The 20,247-nt window shown below is 40.6% G+C and overlaps 1 protein-coding gene across 5 annotated transcripts in view; it reads left to right on the top strand.

The window, feature by feature from the left end:
• SMG6 (SMG6 nonsense mediated mRNA decay factor) overlaps nt 1-19,413 on the top strand; it is a 260,985-nt gene extending 241,572 nt beyond the window's left edge. For 2 of the 5 annotated variants that reach the window (XM_056558716.1, XM_056558717.1), the window contains exons 15-19: nt 6,111-6,254; nt 10,581-10,728; nt 16,047-16,258; nt 16,537-16,618; nt 17,080-19,413. In XM_056558716.1, coding sequence (XP_056414691.1) covers nt 6,111-6,254; nt 10,581-10,728; nt 16,047-16,258; nt 16,537-16,618; nt 17,080-17,210 — 717 coding nt within the window. In that variant the 3' untranslated portion in view covers nt 17,211-19,413. The remainder of the gene's footprint in view (nt 1-6,110; nt 6,255-10,580; nt 10,729-16,046; nt 16,259-16,536; nt 16,619-17,079) is intronic. The other 3 variants (XM_056558718.1, XM_056558720.1, XM_056558721.1) reach the window with 3 other exon arrangements.
• The last annotated feature ends 834 nt before the right edge of the window (nt 19,414-20,247 follow it).

Below are 20,247 nucleotides of genomic sequence, written 5' to 3'. Positions count from 1 at the left end.
GGCAAAACTATGTCCCTGTCACGAGCCTCTATGCCTCTTTTTATACATCCCATGACGTTGTTAGCCTTGGCAGCAGCTGCCTGGCACTGATCATTAAAGCTGATCCATCTACTCTACATGCCTCTACTATAGGTTAGTATCTACATAATACTGTCATTGGTCCACAGTGTTCCCCTAGTTTCTTTTACACAGTATATCTATGGATCTTAGTGACCTATGTATGTACATCGATCAGCCATAACATTAAAATCCACTGCCTAATATTGTGTAGTTTCCCTCATACCACCAAAACATCTCTGACTTGTCAAAGCATAGATTCCACAAGACCTTTGATTTAGGCAGCAGAAGTTCTATAAATCCCAAGTCCCTATGGATAAAACTTGTTTTTCCAGCACATCCCACCGGTGATCTGATCGGAATGACTTTTAGGGATTTAGAGAACAAAGCAACTCTTTTTGTGATGTTCCTTAAACCATGAGCATATTTAACTGTGTGACTGGGGAGCATTATCCTGCTGAAGGACAGTACTACTAAGAGAATATTCTTTTTATGCAGGGGTGTACTTGATTTGCAACAATGTTTAGATATTTGGTAGATATCAAAGTAAAAAAAAAAAAATAAAAAAAAAAACACATGCATGCCAAGGACCATGGTTTCCCGGTAGAATATTGCCTAGAGCATTACATTTCCTCCATAGTACATCCTGGTGCCATTTTCCCCCAGGTAAGTGACACACAACTGACCACATAATGTAAATATGATTCATTAAACTAGGTCACTGTCTTCCATTGCTCCATGGTCAAATTGTGATGCTCACGTGTGCATTGTAGGTGCTTTGAGCCATGTACAGGACAACATGGACATTCAGACCCTTCTGCAGCTATGTAACCCCCTTACTTAGCAAGCTGCAGTCTCTGCATGTTCTAAGAACTTTTGACCCTGGGAAGCCCAGGGTCACTGAAACCCTTATCTCCCACCCCTAAAATTTAACCTTTATTCATATATTATTAAAAGAATTTATAAGGTGAGTATATAACTTAAAAACTACGGGCTTGTGTGTGCTTAATAGTATTGTTTGTATTTCATCCAGTTATCACTGGTAAATGAATTGGTCCATATGTGGACTGCAGTTCCACAGTATATTGCACGCACAAGCTGACGATATTAAAATGCTGAAAATGCCCCCTCGAGGGGGCATTTTCAGCATTTTAATATCGTCAGCTTGTGCGTGCAATATACTGTGGAACTGCAGTCCACATATGGACCAATTCATTTACCAGTGATAACTGGATGAAATACAAACAATACTATTAAGCACACACAAGCCCGTAGTTTTTAAGTTATATACTCACCTTATAAATTCTTTTAATAATATATGAATAAAGGTTAAATTTTAGGGGTGGGAGATAATAAGGGTTTCAGTGACCCTGGGCTTCCCAGGGTCAAAAGTTCTTTGATTAATTTTCACCCTAACCCATCCTGGGAATTGGTTGTTGCGGCTCTGCATGTTCTCACACATTTCTAGCATAGCCAACAGTAATTATTTAGCTGTTATTTAGTCCCCATGATCAGTGATAGTCCCCATGATCAGTGAGTCCTGGGCACTGATGAATTGGCAGGTTCTCGTTCCTTTGAATCACTTTTGGTTGATACTAACCACTGTATGCTGAGGACACCCCATGACACTTGCTGTTTAGGAGATGTTCAGACCAGGTTGTCTAGCTTTCACAATTTTGCCAAAATATCTTTGAACCACACACTTGCCCACACATCAATTTCATGAACTGGCTGCTTGCTTGCTGTCTAATGTATTCTTCCCCATGACAGGTGCCGATGTCACAAGATACTGAATGGTATTCACTGTACCTGTCAGTGGTATTTACATTATGGAAGATGGGTATAAAAGCACCTAAACTGAAATGTATTCAGTTGAAATATACTTGTATTGCATTCATGGACACTTGTTTTTGTTTTGTTTTTTTAAATGCATTTTGCATATCTTGAAATAGATCTGGTACAGGTATTACTTGTACATTTCACAAGTATATAATTCCCATGAAGCAGGGGTTGTGTACTGCACGCACTATCACTGGAAGCAGCTCATTTTCTCACGTTTTTGTAGAGCTGGCTACCAGACACTGTGAACTTGTGACCCCCCAGCTGACATTGGGGTGTCCCCTCCTCCTTTCACTCACATATAGTCATTAATGCCCTTAGTCATTTGGTAAGTGAGAAGTTCCCCTTTGGTTTGTAGGCGGGACCCTGGCACCCAGCATCTTACGAAAGCTGAACATACAATCTACATACCCTTTTGACAAGCACTTGACCTCTCAGAAGTTAACCAGGAGCCACATTTAACTCCTGATCTCAACAGACTTTTACCACATGCTAGCTGAAACATACCTCTTTCTAAACCTCTGATGGAGATACGCTACCTGGAGATGAGGAAGTGAGAATGAGCTGTGTGTGAGCAGCCTGCCTTCCTCCTTCTCAGGATGAACTTGGGGAAGGGATAGCCATGGACAACCATTTAATGGAGAAAAGGTCTCTTTGTTTTTAATATTCCTGTTATATCAAAAGGGATGATCAAAATGCTTGCAGTGTATTCACACCTAGTATTACCTAGAGATAGATAATATAGCGAGGAGCCATAACATTAAAAGCAGTGAAGAAACACTAGCCATCTTGTTGCCGTGGAATAGAATAGGCTAAAAATGAAGTAATTTTTTAGTTGATTTGTTGGGATAAAATTGGCATGCTGAAACTAATTGAATCACAAAGGATAAATTGTGTTGGCTACACAACTGGGCCAGATCATCCTCAAGATAGCAGGTCTTGTGAGGTATTACCGGTTTGTAGTGGTTAAAGGGGTATTCGATCTTAACTAATGCAGTTAAACGTGTAAGGCACATTAAGTTCAAGGGGTTATCCGACCAAAATCAACTTTACATAAATGTGCCTTTGTAAGATAAGCATTTATGCCTTATACTTTAAATTTTCCATCTTGAATTTTTGATTCTGCCTACATTAGCTTTAACAGCCGCCTACTACAGACTACATGCCACCAAAGGGAGTTGGCCAGCTCCAGTGTATGAATCCAGGACGGCCCTCAAATTGGGGAATAATTTGGATCTTCCTTCCCCCACTCTGGTTATGTAAAACCCCTTTAAATCAACCTAAAGAATTAACTTTTCAATTCCTAATATGTTTTTTCCTATTGAGGTCAATGCTACTTTGTAAATCCCCCCCCCCAAAAAAGCCCTAAAAATGACAAAAATTTGTAGTTTTTTTTAGTCAAATCCACTACTAAAATCCATAATTTTTTATGTGAAATTTAGGTTTGGATTTTTTCCAAAACTCCAAAAAAACAAACACAAAAAAAGCTTTTTGATTATAATTCTACAGAATTTCCACCTGCAGAAAAAAACTCTGGGCAAAGATTCTGATGCAGCAGCCTCCCATTGTAGGATAGGGGACAAGATGTCTGGCCGCGGGAGTCCTGACGCTGGGGACCCCCGCATTCTGTCATTGTGCACCCACTTTTGGCTGGAGGCTCCCTCCCATAGACTTGCATTGAGGGGGTGGGGCGCTGCCACGCCCCCTCCCATAGACTTGCATCGGCGTGGCGTCACACGGGGGTGGAGTCGTGACGTCACGATACTCCAACCCCGTGGTCGTCACGCTGCACATTTGGAGCCACCAGCGCTGTGGAGAACTCACAAAGGTGTGTGCGCAATGACAGATTGTGGGATTCCCCAGCGGTGGGACCCCCATGATGTACGAGGGCCGGAGTATCCCTTTAATGGAATTCTGCTGCACTGTGCACACTGCATTCCAATTCCTGCCAAAAGGATGAACCGCATTGTTGAAATAGGCCAGAATGAGCATGCTGTGCTGTGACTACACATTAAGAAGAGGCTTTGAAATTCTGATTCATGTATACAGTACAGTTAGGGTATGTTTACAGATACCTCACCTGCTGCAAATTTCATGCACAATAATCCGCATTTATTGTCATAGCATGTAATCAGCCAGTTTTCCTGCAGTGTATGAGAGCTTATTTCATGCAGAAAAACTGATTACTTGCTGTAAGATTACATGCTGATTTTTGTGCATGAAATTTGCAGCTGATATGGTATGTGTGAACCCTAACTGTATTGGATCAGATTTTCTAAGCCACTTCCAAATGTGTAGTCACAGTACAGTATGCTCATTCTGGCCAATATTTATCAATCTAACTGAAAGCAAAATGGTTTGGTTTTCCATTAACAACCAATCACAGATCAGCTTCATTTTACCGGAGCCTGTTAAGATATGAAAGCTGGGCTGTGATTAGTTGTTATGGGCAAAACCTAACCGCTTTGCTTTTAAGCAAATTGACAAATCTGGACCTCGGTTTCTGAAATGCTGCAAATTTTACTGTGCGCATTTCACCCATTCACCCATAGGCTGGTAACAACAAAAAATCAAATGTGTCTGGTCTTAGCTTAAAAGTGTTACCAAAATGGATATTGATTTTACAGTTTTGTTAAATGACAGAAACCTGATGGACCCCATTAAAGTCACTGTGCTCTGTCATTGTGCTGCATGGGCCAAAGAAGTGCTATGCCATTACCCACATTAGGTAGGCAGCAGTTCCCCCACATTAGGTAGGCAGCAGTTCCCCCATTAGGTAGGCAGCAGTCCTTTAAAATCAGACAATGTGATTTATGGATTTTTTTTCTCATTATGTCTCTCATAGTTGAGGTATACCTATGATAAAAATTACAGGCCTCTCTCATCTTTTTATGTGGAAGAACTTGCACAATTGGTGGCTGACTAAATACCTTTTTGCCCCACTGTATGTGAAAAATCTTCTTGAGGTGGCAATTTGCCGCCCATGTGACCCAGCGGGACCCATTGTAGGGCCAGCCCTGTCTGTCAGGCTCTGTTGGTGTCCATCATGCAAATGAACGACCAGGTCTGTTTTGGACATGTATGGAATCTGCAACAGAGGCCCCGAACATAGCCTCTGATGAACATGTGAACTAAGTGGGTAAGTGGATTTTTTGGCACACAAAGGGGGAGATTTATCAAAGCTTGTGCAATGGGACAGTGGAGCAGTTGACCAAGCATCTTTCATTTTTTATTTTATTTAACAATTGAAAGCTGAGATCTGATTGGTTGCTATGGGCAACTGAACCACTCTGGGTTGATAAATCTCCCCCAAAATGTAGATACCAAGGCAAATTTCAAGAGTCCAAAGAGTCCACCAGAGAAGTCCATGGGACAGCACCTACTGTCCATTCAAGGCAAAGAGTCCACCAGAGAAGTCCATGGGACAGCACCTACTGTCCATTCCAATTCCAGTGGGGGCTGCTGTTAGTGGAATCTGCTTGGAATTTCTTGAGGATATTTGGGGTCAAATTTCTGTAGTGTAAATTGGACCTTAGTCCTGCTGATTAATCTCCCCCACATTGTGCTAAACAAAACCATAGATCGATCTTTTCCACTGTTTAAGTTGGTTGTATGGTTTAAAGTCCCCTTCTCTAATGCCCACGGACGTGTCCTGACAGAGACCTATTTAATAGTCTTCAGATTTTTATCAGATTCGACTTATGGCTCTGTAGGACTACTGACATCCACCAAAAATAGTGAATTAAATGGACGCCACAAAAGAGGACATGTGTTTCCATTGTGATAGCTGATACTTTCTTAGGGTCTTGGCTGAGCAAGAATGTAATAAGTCTAAACCAGGCGGTTTTTCGGAGGGTTCAATACAGTCAAATACAGCATTGCAATGTATATGGCTGACTTAATACACAAACGACATGATGATCACATGTCTAATAATTCTAAGCCATAAAAAGTGGCCATATGCTAATACAACAGCTGTACTTTGAATATTTTATGAATTTGGAATTCTCCTTTTTCATACACTGAAATGTAAATGTTTCATATCATAGTATATCCATCTGTAGTGTGAATTACAGCATGCCGGTGTTCTGTTGTAAGGCCAGCGGAAATATATGCAGGAAGGTAATCGCTCAGGTATTGCATAGAGAACATATTATGCAGGTGATGCGCTGTAAATCTTACACTAACTGCTCATAAACCTGTTTTTAAACCAGGATGATGTAGTGATTGAAGCGTTTGCAGAAGATTCTGAGCCAGAAAACAGCGGGGCAGAGCATGATTTCCGAGAGCTACGTGCCAAGAAGCAAGCCCTGGCGAGGAAAGTGGAGGAGCAGAAGCGTAGACAGCAGAAGATTCAGGTAACACAGCAAGTGGGGAGCTGAGGATGTTCTTTTCTAAAGGGTCTTCAGTTAAAGGGTATGTCTATAGGTTCTGTTTAGATGTCAGAATTTTATGGTTAGGCCAGGTTGTGTTTTTAATTTACAGGGTTCCCCAAACAGGGAGCCTCAAGCTGTTGCAAAACTACAACTCCCAGCATGCTTGGACAGTCGATGGCTGTCTGAGCATGCAGGGAGTTGTGGTTTTGCAACAGCTGGAGAAACACTGTTCGGGTAAACGCTAATGTACTACATTTGAGCTGTCATTTTGCAACACACTATTGGGATTCTTTCTAATATGTATGTTCTAGATATTAATGCCCCAAATGTCCATGTGCTAGTTAAAACATATTCAGGTAAAAGGGTAGTTTTCTAAAACAGCTGCTTGTGATCGGGGTAAGTTACAGTCAGCTGCTAATTTTTTTTGTGCAAGGGCCACTGCAGGGGAAGTATTGTGTTACATATGACAATTGAAATTAAAATCCATTGATGGAACACACAGACAGATTCGCTCTGCCAGATCGAGGGTCACTGCTTGAAGCTAGCCAACCCTCTGCTCTAGCGAATAGAGGTCCCCTCTTAGAATCTTTAAGGGGTACTCCCCCACCAGACATCTTATCCCCCATCCTGAGTATATTCATGTCTATGGGAGGGGCTGTGACGTCTGTGGTAGGATAGCTTACTGTGCCGGATGTGGCAGCCTAGATAATTTTGGTGTATGCGATTTCAATAACAGAAGGCAATGTCCAACGTGGTAGTTCAAGCAATACTCAACGATTTATTCAGCAATTAGCCAACATGGAGAACAGGTGACTTGTTTCGGCCACAGTGCGCAGACTTAGTCGTACGACTAAGGCTGCGCACTGTGGCCGAAACGTGTCACCTGTTCTCCATGTTGGCTAATTGCTGAATAAATCGTTGAGTATTGCTTGAACTACCATGTTGGACATTGCCTTCTGTTTTTACTGTTATTCTAGACTGGGGGTCCGGTCCTGTCTCGTATCGTGGAGTGGGCGAGAGGGTGAGCTGTGTCTACCACTGCTTGCTTAATACGATTTCAATGTTTTGAAAGTTTGTTCATGTTTTTGTTTTACTATTTTTGTTTTTAAAATAATTAGTGTTTGTGGCTGATACTACGTCTCATTCCTCCAGAGCACTATTGTTGTGTACTTGACCTCTGGAATTTACTTGGTAAATATCTGAACATTGGCAGTCAGGGGTTGACATATTTACCGATATCTGTGGTGTACATTTCTTTTAAATACATTTATTGTTGTGTTCCATTTTCTCGCTTTTGCATGGCGTCTATTTCTTTCCTGGGGAGTTCCAGTAGTGACAGCATAGGCTGCTTGTATGTGGGTCAGGAAGGTAAACAGCATTGAGAGCCCATTGTCCCTTTTCTCTATTTGGCGTTACTCTGTTTCTGGGTTGTTATGAAGATCTCTGTCCTTTGGGCTTCCAGGAATACATTATGTTATACGTTAAATGCCAGTGACCGCATACACTCACCAGATATCATTGGATAATTACTTTTACAGATGTTCTCTGTTTTTTCTCTAGAAGTTATCTGCTCATATTTTTTATTGTGCCCTGCGTATTCAGTTATTCTTTCTCCTTCTTTACCTGTGCTAATGGAAGTGATGTCCTTGCATTATTTTTACTATAGTTTTCGGTCATAGAAGTTCATTGAGAAATTGCACTTTGTGGGCTTCAGGTGTAAAATGAATCTCCCGTATCAAGAAACTGCCCGTATCAGCTGTTTCCTGTGTGTATTTATTAACCAGTTAATCCCTTTTACCAGCAGAAATAAATTGCATAAAATAAGAGCAGGGAAACAGATTTTTTGCAGCTGCCTTCCCGACAGTTCCGGGAGAAAGCAGGCAGGCTTTACATGAAACACTATTGCTCGTAAAGGGATTAAATAAGCAAAAAGATATAGGTTAGCAAATCGTTAATAATTCCGTTGTTTTTCATTTTTTTCTTCCAGTGCCTTTTATTATTTGCAAGCTATTTGTATAGCATCAATGATTATATCGTGGTCCAGCAATGCAGTATTTATACACATCTCATGTATTTCTTTCCTGACACAAATGAGAACATTAATGGCCAAATTAGTCAGTTGTTGAGTATATTTGACAATAAGGGGATTTCCATAATTATTTATTCTACGTTCTGTAGATATAATATTGGCATTTGGAGTATACCCTACTTAGACTGTTTTCCTTTATATTGGACTTTAAAGGGAAATTGAAAGCTGGTTCACCCGCTCTTACCCCAATACACAGGGTTATAGTGAGGGGGAACCTGGTGAAAATGATCTGATTCCCTGATTGGTGGTCCCATGCCAGAGTTGTAGCCCCCATTGCTAGAATCCTTTTGTCGTCCTTTGTGCAATGGAGGCGGGAGCCGTCTTTCTGAGTCTTCAATCCATGTTCTTATGGTTATGAGATTATATGCCCAGGTGACCGCTCTGCTATTCTAGCTACACACTGTAACAAACCTCTTCCTCATGTAATCTCCTTAATACTGGAATGACCCACTGTAACAAATCTCCTTCAATGTAATTACCTTACTGGGGTGACATGTCTCCTCTAGCTCAGCCCCGCCTCACCCGAGGAAGCAGTGCCTGCGATCTGCTAGAATAGCATGTACATTGCTGAATGCTATGGTTATAATGTATTATACTTCACAGTCACGGAGAGAAGCTCATGTGGAGTAAGGCACAGATAAAATATTTTCCGTCATGTTGATACATTGACAACACAAAAAAGGATATATAGTTTATTTTGCCTTAAGATAATTCCATGCCTTTTTCAGCCTTCAATGTTTGGTGGGGCTTAGACTGCAAAGTTTTAGAGTATGTACCTTCCAGATGAGCTTAAAACTGATACCAAAGGGGAAAAGATATTTGTTCTTTATCTTCCTGCCCCCACCTTTGTTAGTGCCCACGGGCCCTTTGCTTCCATAATTCTTCATTTTGTAGCCTTGAATCCTTGCCAGGCACATCTGTCTCACCATATGCCTGGACCCTGCAATCTGTGCCGAGCAACTTGTAATAGAGCTCCGGTGAAAGCCCTTCTGGGACACAACACACATGTGTACCCTTCAGCAATTGGCGAGCTGCCCAGAACCAGCCTGGTTACTCACCTTTCATACACCTAATTGAAATATAGTGCGATCTTTGAGATTCTGTCAATCTACTCTCACACTTCAGCCTCTGGCAAGAGAATAACTAGCAGTTGGGCATGTTTTGATGAGCCACACTGTATGTCCTTGGGCATGGCTGGACAAGGTATAGCTAAGAAATATGGAGCTATCAAATAGTTTTCTGCTTTGACACCACAAATTGTATCTGATCTGAAGTCTGTCTAATGGAATACGATCAGCTATTTTAAAGTAACATGACTTTTGGATGTTTATGAATGTTAAGTATCTTCTTCCTCTTGGAATAGGCAGAGATGCAATGCTGTCATTTACAGGGTAGCAGAAGCAGACGGTTGTACAGGATACTGTATCCTTATGAACCTGTGGAGTAGGAAGTCCTGGGCTATTTATAACACAATACCCTGCAGGAGGAGAAATGCCACAGACTTCCCGACTGCCCTGCTACCCTGTGACTGCTTTGCTTCCCTTTACCACCCGCCGTCCAAGCTCAGTTCTTATTGCTCCCTGTTCTTGGCTCGGTATGATGTGACCTCGTCGTCGGTCAGTGCATCCTGCAGAGGGGACGTGCAGACAGTCACAGCCTGTTCAAAGACTCCCCAGAGCTGTAACTTGCAGTAGTGGAAAGGGTTGGGATTTGTAGTCGCCAACCTTGATTTTTATTCAATTTTTTATTATATTTTTCTACAAGTTATGTAGCAACCACTAAAGCCAAATATTTGGAATTCAATTACAGCAGAAAATGATCATTGACCGCAGAAGCAAACTTTTAACACTAACCCCCCCCCCCCCCCCAAATATCCCATATATTTAAGTATTTACCATTTTTCAGTGATCAATAACATAGGCGCATATAAGAGAGCACTTCCTGGAGATGTCTAGTAGGTGGGTTCATGTGTCTATTCTACAGCACCCTCAGACCCTCTTGATCTGTGCTAAGTAAATTAAGGCTGGGGTATTAAGTTATACCCTATCTCAATAGGAGCCTAGGGGGAATGTTTTATTATAAGGACCCCTAAAGAAGCATTTCATGAATTTAGAGATAAAATGCATGAAGCTTGTTCCTGTAAAACTTCCATTTGCTCATAACATGACTTTATGGTTTTCTATATTAATTAAAACATGTACCAATTTTATCTTTTGTAGGCTGTCCTTGATGGCAAGACAAGACACCTGGAGCTGGAAATCTGTCCCTTATTCCTGGTCCCTGACACAAATGGTTTTATCAATCATCTCCCTGGACTGCAGCAGCTTTTGTCATGTCAAGTCTATATACTAGTTATTCCTCTTATAGGTAAGATCTCTACCTGTACAGTAGTTATCCTCTTAAAGGGACATTAAAGGGGTATTCCAGCAACTTATATATTTAAAGGATAGGACATAGGTTTCTGATTGCTGGGAGCGGGGGGGGACTAAACTGTATGGAGCCAGTAAATATAGCAGAAGGTTGTACTCTGCTGTGTCCAGCGGCTGCATATAGAATGAGTAAAGGGTGTGCCGACCCATCGTTTCATTCAATGGGGAGAGTCTGGTCTCCGTTCTTAAGATCGTGTGGGTCCCAGAGGTCAGACCACCTGCAATGACTACCTGTTCTCCTTCTCGACACATAAGAAATGCCCGCTCAGCCAGTCACATGCTGCAACAGTGCCCTGCCTCAGTGCTTCATTTAGATTTATAACAATGTCTAATACTTACACTGCAAACTTGGACTAGACAGTCTAAAACTGAACCAGATCTATCACAGTGGCTTTATCTGTACTTTATCAGCAGTTGTGGATTTTACCTTCATCAGTGGGGAAATCTGCAACATAAATTGACATGCTGCAGTTTTAAAATCTGCACCGTAGGTAAATTTCAGCCTGGAAAATGTTAACTGTGTGCAGATGAGGTTTCCAAAATGACATTTATTTTGCTTGTTTTTCGCAAATCTGCCTAGTGTGCAATTTGCCCTTAGAGCAGTGTTTCACAACCAGTGTGCCACTAGCTTTTTCAAAACATCTACTCCCAGCATGCCCGGACAGCCAACGGATGTCCAGGCATGCTGGGAGTTGTAGTTTTGCAACAGCTGGAGGCAGCTGCCATAGTTGTTTATTGCACCAGATGACTGCTGTTTATGAGAGCAAGCTCACACTAAGAAAGTGAGTTTTATGTTCCACAGATCTAAGTACCGTTGCTTAAAACTTTTGACGGTAAAGAAGTTAAACAGACAGTGGAAAGGTAGAGTCACACACAGCGCATCCGCAGCATATTTGACACTGTGGATGCACTGCCAGCAGTCACAGGGTGATTGCAGAGCGAGCTACCTGTAGCTCTGTTTCCACTTGTATCGGTGAATTTCCCACCTGGAGTTACGGGCTGACTCTGCCGTAGCTCTGTGACTACCAGCAGAGCACCTGCAGTGTCAAATATGCTGCAGATGCGCTGTGTGTGACCCTACCCAAAAGTGTTTTTTGAGTCGCCTCTAATTTACTATATGACACATGAAACATGCTGGTTATGGTTAGCCCTGCATACAAATGTACAACATTGGCTCAGATTTATCAGCCTGTCTGAAACCAAAACTGTCTTTTTTTTGCCCCTAGCAACCAGATCTCAATAAACCATGAAAGCTGAGCTGTGATTGGTTGCTATGGACAAAACCTGACTCTTTGTTTTATTTTTATTTTTTTTTATTTTTTTTTTAGGACAGATTGATAAATCGGGGCCATTCACTTTCCTAATATTTACTTTTATGGGACAGTTGAGACAATTGTGCTGATAAAAAAAAGTGTCAGGCAGTTTATGGAGATTGTTACCGGATTGTGGTGGGCGGTCACCTTGCAATACCTTGCGTGACTATTTATATGCTACTTACTTTCTTACGTGATGGGTTCTAGGGTGTGCTCCTGATTCCTGCCACTAATACTTAGCTGCCTTGTGCTTGACTGCACTCTGGCTATGGCTGCTGTACTGTGCAGCTCTCTGGCTGAGCTTGGGTACAGAGTCACACAGCTGAGTGAGCAGCTGCTGGAACACACGTCCCCGTCACGGCTTTTTCTCCATATAAAGCCAGCGGTGCAATCTCTGACTGGTTCCAGTTATTGCTAAACACTCGCCCCTGGCACAAGTACTGGTGTTGCTGGGTGGTCTGGCCAGCTCCCTGGATTTGGGAGTTCTTTCCCTGACCGAGAGAAGGAGCCCTATGGCGTATCTGGTATATTTGGGTGGGTTTAATAAGAAGTCGAGCACACTTTCTTCCCTGTGGGGAAATAAGCATGCATTATAAGCGCCATCCTGTCACACAAATACTACTGTGTCCATCTGTTTATACGCCGCCTACAAATATCTTCATCTGTCTGTCTAGCTTAGCATTGCTCGAGTTGCATAAGAGCGTGGTGAACTGCACATCTGTATTTTTATATGTAATGAAGATTATTGTACCTAATTTAAATTAGATAATCTTGTGAATGCGTAAACTGTGATCTGTAGATCCACAGTAGCTAAAGACCCCAGGAAGATCTAGGTTATCTCTATGTATTTCATAGAAGCATTTTGCTAAATTCATTGTGGTAAACACATACATATAGAATTAATATTTTACTAATCTAGCCTGCGGTGAGCCATGTCAATGATAGACTCCTGCTAAGCTGCTTTACCCCCTTTTTTAGCTTTTATTACAGTCTGGTTGCTAGAGATACACTGCTGAGTCTTTTCATTGGGTTTGTCAGATCCGACATTTAAAACCACTTTGTTTTGCATTACTCAGGTCACCAGCTCGAGATTATATTGTCACCAAGTCGATAGTGATAGACAAATGTCAGAAGTAAAAAGAAAAAATACTCATGTAAATTATGCAAAAACAGAATCAACTTATTGACCTCTATTAGCTTAAAACAGTACCAATACAGATCCATTACAAGTTGCTGCATATTGTTAAAAAAAAATGCATAAACTGGCTATAATATACTGCTGGCTCCTGCAACAACTGCTGGCTTAAAAGATAACTTTGATCCTGGAGGTGTGGGCCCCCTGTGCCAGCTCACTTTGTGCCTATGATGCAGTCAGAAGGTAGTGTTTACCTTGGCAGGCAATGTTTTATGTTGTGATGTGTATTTTATAGTTTATCATATGTACAATATATATGACCAAAGTAAATGACAGACTAATACTGTACAGGATGAGAGGACCATGCCCACAAGGGTCTAAAGTGGTATTCCACAATTTCTTTTTCATCAGCCTTTGAGCCCATGATGCCAAGTTATAATAAATAGTAATTTACTGTGTTCAGATGTTTCAAAGATGACAGTATGTCATAAGTCACATGGTCTCCAGGGGACGTGGCTGTGCTGCATCGGGTGGGTGCATAGCATTACTTCAGTAAATCTCTTTCACCCTGCTATCCATCCACCCACTGCAGCATAGCTACTTCCCATGGAGGCCATGTGACTTATGACATACTGTCTCTGGCCACATGGAATTCTGGGAAAGGTCTGAGGCAACAGGAAAATAAAAACTTGCACTACAGCGCTTTCAGGTGTAGGTCCCGTGCATGAAAGCAAGACAAATTGGCGCACGGGTAATATAATACTCTTTATTATGCCTTTTCATGGGCTCAAAGACTGAAGAAGGAAAATCTGGAATACCCCTTTATTTGTGGTTAACCAGGTTTTTTTTTTCTTTTTGATGGTCTTTCCTAAGAGCAACATCACAATGCCAAAGATTGTCATAACAAACTGCCTTACTGCTTTCCATGGCATATGTGTGAAAGCGTATATCTACAAAACTCTATTGAGGAATTCATCAATTTTGAAAGCAAGAATAGCGCAGAATATAGTCCTATTCTTGCTATAAAAATGACAGAAACCTTGACCCTAATATAAGTCATTAGGGCCAAATGGTCACTGTTTGTATCTGTCATATGACATCTGTCCCAACCTTATTGTTTCCATTATAAACTGATGCCAGTGTGAACAGAGCCAAACCTGTGTGATTGCTGCCTGGAATCCAGTTTGATCACTTTTTTTTAATTGTTATCATAAATAATTTTATTACTTTATGTCTGCGGTAGATCGCTATAATTGTAGGCACTGGGCTGGTTATTGGCATCTTTCCATTAGTGTTTAATAGTTTGTGAACTTAGTCATTTCTGCCAAATATTCTTAAAAGAAAATTTAAAGGCCTTTGAGTAAACTGTAGTTAGGCTGACAAAGCTTTTCAATATACTTACCTTATATTTCTGGGCTTTACCTGACACTATTTGCAGCATAAGACCTTGTTCAGTACAGTTTTAAATCCACATTTGATCTTTATATTACTTTGTTTTATTTTCTAAAGAGAAAACAAGATTGGTTCCTATGCAGACTTCTGCTTTTCCAGTTGTAGTCTTTGAAACAGCACACAAAAAAAACTGCATCCCGAACATATGCGTAGAATGTTCTCTATAATTAAAGTTCATCATGTGGTAGTTGTTTTCCTTTTCAAATATACAAATGCAAAAAGCTTCGTCCTCTAGGTAAATCAAACCCAATGTACTGCTGTACTACAATAGCATTACAATTCTACTACAGTTACATATAAAGGTACCATGTGGTCCCTTTCAACCAACCAATTTGTTTTGGCGTAGGCGCTTGCTTGTATTTCTAAAACAACAAATCAAAATCTCTGATACTCTTTCATATATCAGGAACATGTACCCATAGTTTATTAACCTTTTAGAACTGACATGTCCTAAAACTTAGCTTTTAATAGATCAATAAAATACTCAAAGGCAAATTCACATACAGTACGAAAAAATTATAATTATCGTGAACTATAGACATGTGGGGACACAATTTGTTTGGTCAAATACGGAACCTATAGGGCCCTACGAGTTGGGACCCAATAGTAGAAGCAACACCAGCGCTCTACTGGATACGTTATCTGCCAGTAGTTACCTTTCCTTCCTTCAATATACATACTACTATCTGTTTTTCGTATTTGACCACATGAATAGTGTCTTCACATGTCTTTAGTTCACAATATATTTTTTGTACTGTATGTGAATTTGTATTCTGGGTATTTTATTGATCTTTTAAAAGCTAAGTTTTAGGACATGTCCGTTCTTAAAGGCTTGTATTTCTAAGCACACTATATAGACCGGTTTATGGAGGGATACATTAATGCATATCCTATAAAAATGCCTTTAGGCAGTCCAAAAATACCCTATATTTCCCACAAACGCTAGAAACAAATCTTATTTTCTTTATTAATAACAATACTACACACACTTAAAATCTAGTGCACTTATACCCTAGTTATTTGCCGCTGTATATGACTGAGTGTGCCTCGATATGGAGTTCATGCACTTACGTAATTAAAAGATTCACTCGGCCCCCATCAACATGTTTCGCCAACTAGCTGTGGCTTTGTCAAGAGGCAGTGTTGGATATTATATCAAACAGTTAGTTTTTTTTTTAAATTATTTTCTCAGCAGACAAAGGTGGTGTTTTATCCTTTTTTTTTTTGTGGGAAGAACCTTCTTTCCATAGCAACTCAACATGTGCATGAATGTTTACAAATGTATTAGGATCAAGAAAAAAAAATAGATTCTCTGCTCTTATTTCTCTAAATTGTGTGTATTTTCTTGTTTTGTAGTTATCCATGAACTGGACGGCCTTGCAAAAGGACAAGATGTTGATCAGCGCAGTGCTGTGCAGGCTCGATCTCTTCAGGAGAAGGCCAGAAAAGCCATACAGTTCCTAGAACATGGCTTTGAAGCTCGAGACCCCTTTATGAGAGCACTTACAAGCCGTGGCAATGAGCTAGAATCTATTGCCTTCCGGAGCGAGGATATTTCTGGCCAGAAGGTACCTTCATTGGCTTTTCAATGCCATATGACAGTAGTAGGGTGGTTGACAGTTTTATAGACATTATGTAATGTCTAGGTCAGGTTTGCTATTCTATTGTACTCTATATGAAATGCATGGTTTTTTGCTATCCCGTTGTACTGTATATGAACTACATGTAAATGGAGAGCACCAGGAGGGAAATACAGAGGTCACGAAGATTTTAAGTAGCTTGGGGTGGCAGCATCTTGTGATTACGATGGCATACACATTGATATTGATTTGTTTTTGTTTTGTAGGGAAACAATGATGACCTTATCCTGTCATGCTGTTTGCAATACTGTAAGGACAATGCTAAGGACTTCATGCCGTCAAATAAAGGTGAAGCTTCAACTCTGGCCTTGGCTCACTAGCCTTGCGAATGTTTTTTCTTCATTTTTGGACTCCTGCAGTATACTAATATAAACACCCTAAGTCATGCCACTTCCTCTCATTCCTCCATCTCTATCCTGTTGAGGCAGATTAAAGTGACATCATGAGCTGCCCAAGCCTATCTGTCATAGGATTAACCTGCCACAGCTGTCTATGGTGTTTATAAAGACAGATCCTGGCCTAGTACTGACAACTGCTGGCCTCTGGTTTGTAACACAGAGGATGGTTACCAGTGTCACAGTGACAAGCTTCCCCCTCCTCCCTACAGCTCTGCTCCGCTCCCACGTTTTTCCTCCTGTGAGAACTTACTCCTTAGCTGATGCACATTTCCTTTTTACTATCATTATTTTTACTCTCCCCACCATCAGTGTTTGTACCTCATCCCCTATTACTCTCTGTCCTCTTTTCAGATGATCCAATACGCCTGAGAAGAGAAGTCGTTCTGCTGACTGATGACCGTAACCTCCGAGTCAAGGCCCTGACCCGACACGTCCCTGTGCGAGACATCCCTGCTTTTCTCAAGTGGGCTAAAGTGGGGTGAAGCAGCCAAGAATCAGTAAAGGAGAATTCTTGTGTGCAAGGAAAAAAAAAGAGAAGAATATCCAGTGTGCGACCCGCCGGGGCGAGAAGTCGTTACAGTCAGTCCTGATACATCAGTTCAATGCCCCATGTAATTCCACACACAAACGCACCTCAGACTCAGTCCATCATCTGAAATAATCTAGAACAAAAGCTGAAAATGTTCCCTTTATGCACCCATATCATGAGCCTGCTGTAACTTGTCTGTTAGTTCAGGTGGATGGGAGTGCGTAAAGAAGCGGCTTATCACTGTATGTTGGGTCTGACTAGTCAGTGAGGGTGCAGAATTTAGTAAGATGACGATCCAGAGCAGGATTTTACGGGCAGCTTTCCTGCCAGGGGCACATGTCCATTTTGTTTTTCGTTCTTTCTTTATGCACCAGTGATGCCTGCATCACCAGGCCTCTTTCATAAGAAGCAAAGGTCTTCTTACTGGTAGGATCTTGATTATCTTATTTCTTTAATAACCGTTATCTTCTTTTAGCTTATTGATTTTATTTTTTGTAGTTTTAATTTTCATTTTTTTTATTTGAAAGTATTTCTTTAACATCCCAGGTTTCCCAGTTCTTAGTTTGATAAAGCGGAACAAAGTTTGGCGCAGCCATTGGTTGATACATAACCCCCTCCTCCTTTTCCTTTCTTCCCATCTTTTGTTTCTTCTTCATTGTTCCTTTTGTTTTCTTTTTCTTTTTCCCTTTTTCTTCACTTTTACAGCCAGCCTCACCCTTTTGTTGTATGGGGAGATGCGTAGGTGTGGCCTTTAAATTCAGAGATGAAGGATGATGTTGCTCTGTTAGTGTACAACAATGCTTTTCCGTTACTTGACCGGTCCTCATCGCTACACACACCAGGTTACACAGATGTTCTCGGCAGGTTTCCCTGGCAGTGAACGCTCAAAGCATTTTCTGTCATTCCCAGCCAAGACCTGACATCTGAAAATCCTAAAAGTCTTCTGTAGGTCCTGATGTCATCCTTTTCCCTAATACTTTATAAGATCAGTCTGTAGGGATAAAGGCAGAAATCAACCACATGGTTCTGGCTGCATGCTAGTTGGCCTGGACAGTGGTTCTTTTTAACTCCTTTTTGTTGCTTAGAGTGGCCAGCCTCACCGCTGTGCCGTGCCGTGGACAGCTCAGGCTAGGTGCAGGACATTAATCCTGCAGAAGAAGGCTCTCAATGGGTAACTTTTCTACATTTTAGCGTCCAGCCTGATTTTTGGAAACTAGAGTAGCGCATAGATAAGGCTGGCTCTGGTTGTACTGTATTGAACAGAGGTTAGTACAGTGGTCATATTCTATACAGATAATAGGTATGACAGAGGAGACTATCATTTTTACGTTGTAATCTTCTTTTACACAGATTTTTGTGGAAATAGTTTTAGTGCGCAGAGAGACGTGATGACGTTATGTGGGGTTGTGTTGCCTGAGTGCAGCTTTTTTTGTTTGTAGTGAAGCAGACATTATTCTTTTTTTATTCTGTTATTTTTTTCTGTATAGCTTTTGTGAGGCAATGTACCCAGACATAGCTATTCATAAGTAGTATTGGTATGTGTAAACCCTTTAGCGTGTTGTTTTCTGAATTTATTTACCATTATTGGTGTCTGCAACCAGCCTCAACGTTCTAAATCCCACTATATGCACTTGCAGAGAAGCACGTTGAGCAGAAACACCACCTCTATGATATTCCAGGCAGCATGCTCATAATCTAGCATAGCACAACTGTTATAGTCTTGTGTGTCCCTCTGTGTATTCTCTAATGCTTCCCATCCCTGTCGCATGAATGGCTTCCTTTGTTTATATCCTTATTTTTCCATTTTAATTTTTTTTTGCTTGGAAGGAATTTTTTTTTGTTGTATACTATTTTTAGATCCACTGTTGGCTGACAAAAATATCTTAATAAATGTTGTTTTACTGTAATCGGTTTGTCCTTTTTTTTATTCTTTGTGAATTTTAACCCTTCACCGTATATCACTATTATGCATGAGAATTATAATAGCCCTGAATTAGTGTAAATATTTTTTAATAGCACTCAGGTAAGTAATGCTTGTGAAACATAGTGCCCATTGTTGTTACTGACCCCCCACAAATCCTGATTGATGTATACAATGCATCTACTTTCCTTTACAGGACTATACATATTACCCATTTGTGTAAAAATCAGTCTTTATTGTTCAAGGATCCTTTTCATACATCAGAATGATTGATGATATGAATATATTCATTAAATAAAACCTACTGTTGTCATAGCTGTTGCCAATGATGCATTTGCCATTGCAATCAGTATCTCCTGGAATGGTCCATTTATATTCTATCATTATATTGAGTAAACCTAGATTACAAGTATAATTTAAAAGTGTATTATGACAAATTACCTTTTTCATTGAAGAATTAGCCTATGGGAAAAATTGTGTATATTTACACAGTATGTATGAAAATAAGCATTTTCTTTGCAGAAAAAAAAAAAAATCTTACAATGATGTCAGGGTAGTGCCCCCTGCTGTTCCTTGTCTTGCTGATTTCTGTGCCCACTTTTTGCAGTGTGTAGTGGTGGACAGTTAAGTTTCATTGCTGGCCTTCTCACCAGGCGCAAGATATGTGTGTAGAAATTGGTACATCATATACATTTCCATAAGTTTGTAGATGTAAAGAGAGAACTAGTAGTTCATAAATATTCATAGAAATATATCTATGGATTTATGCATAGTGCTATTTTTCATTCCTTTTCCATATGCAGACAGGAAGTATATGAAGTACAAATAATGAGAATAATGAATTGGTGCGGACTTTGGAGAAGAAATTCTGGGGAAATGAGGTCATTATGTGTAGCACTATTTATAAGTAAGATGTCTGGAGCTGTGTATGAGCGACCACTTTCTATGCAGGTCAGTAGAGGAAGAAAGGAGAACTGAGCTCTGGTAACTAGAGAAATGGATTTACCAAAAGCCAGACTGCAGTGCATCCTGGGAAAAACAGCTGTTTGGTCACACGAATCACACTGGT

This window comes from Hyla sarda, chromosome 2, assembly GCF_029499605.1.
Source record: "Hyla sarda isolate aHylSar1 chromosome 2, aHylSar1.hap1, whole genome shotgun sequence".
Lineage (NCBI taxonomy): Eukaryota > Metazoa > Chordata > Amphibia > Anura > Hylidae > Hyla > Hyla sarda.
This window is presented reverse-complemented; position numbering and strand designations above follow the sequence as displayed.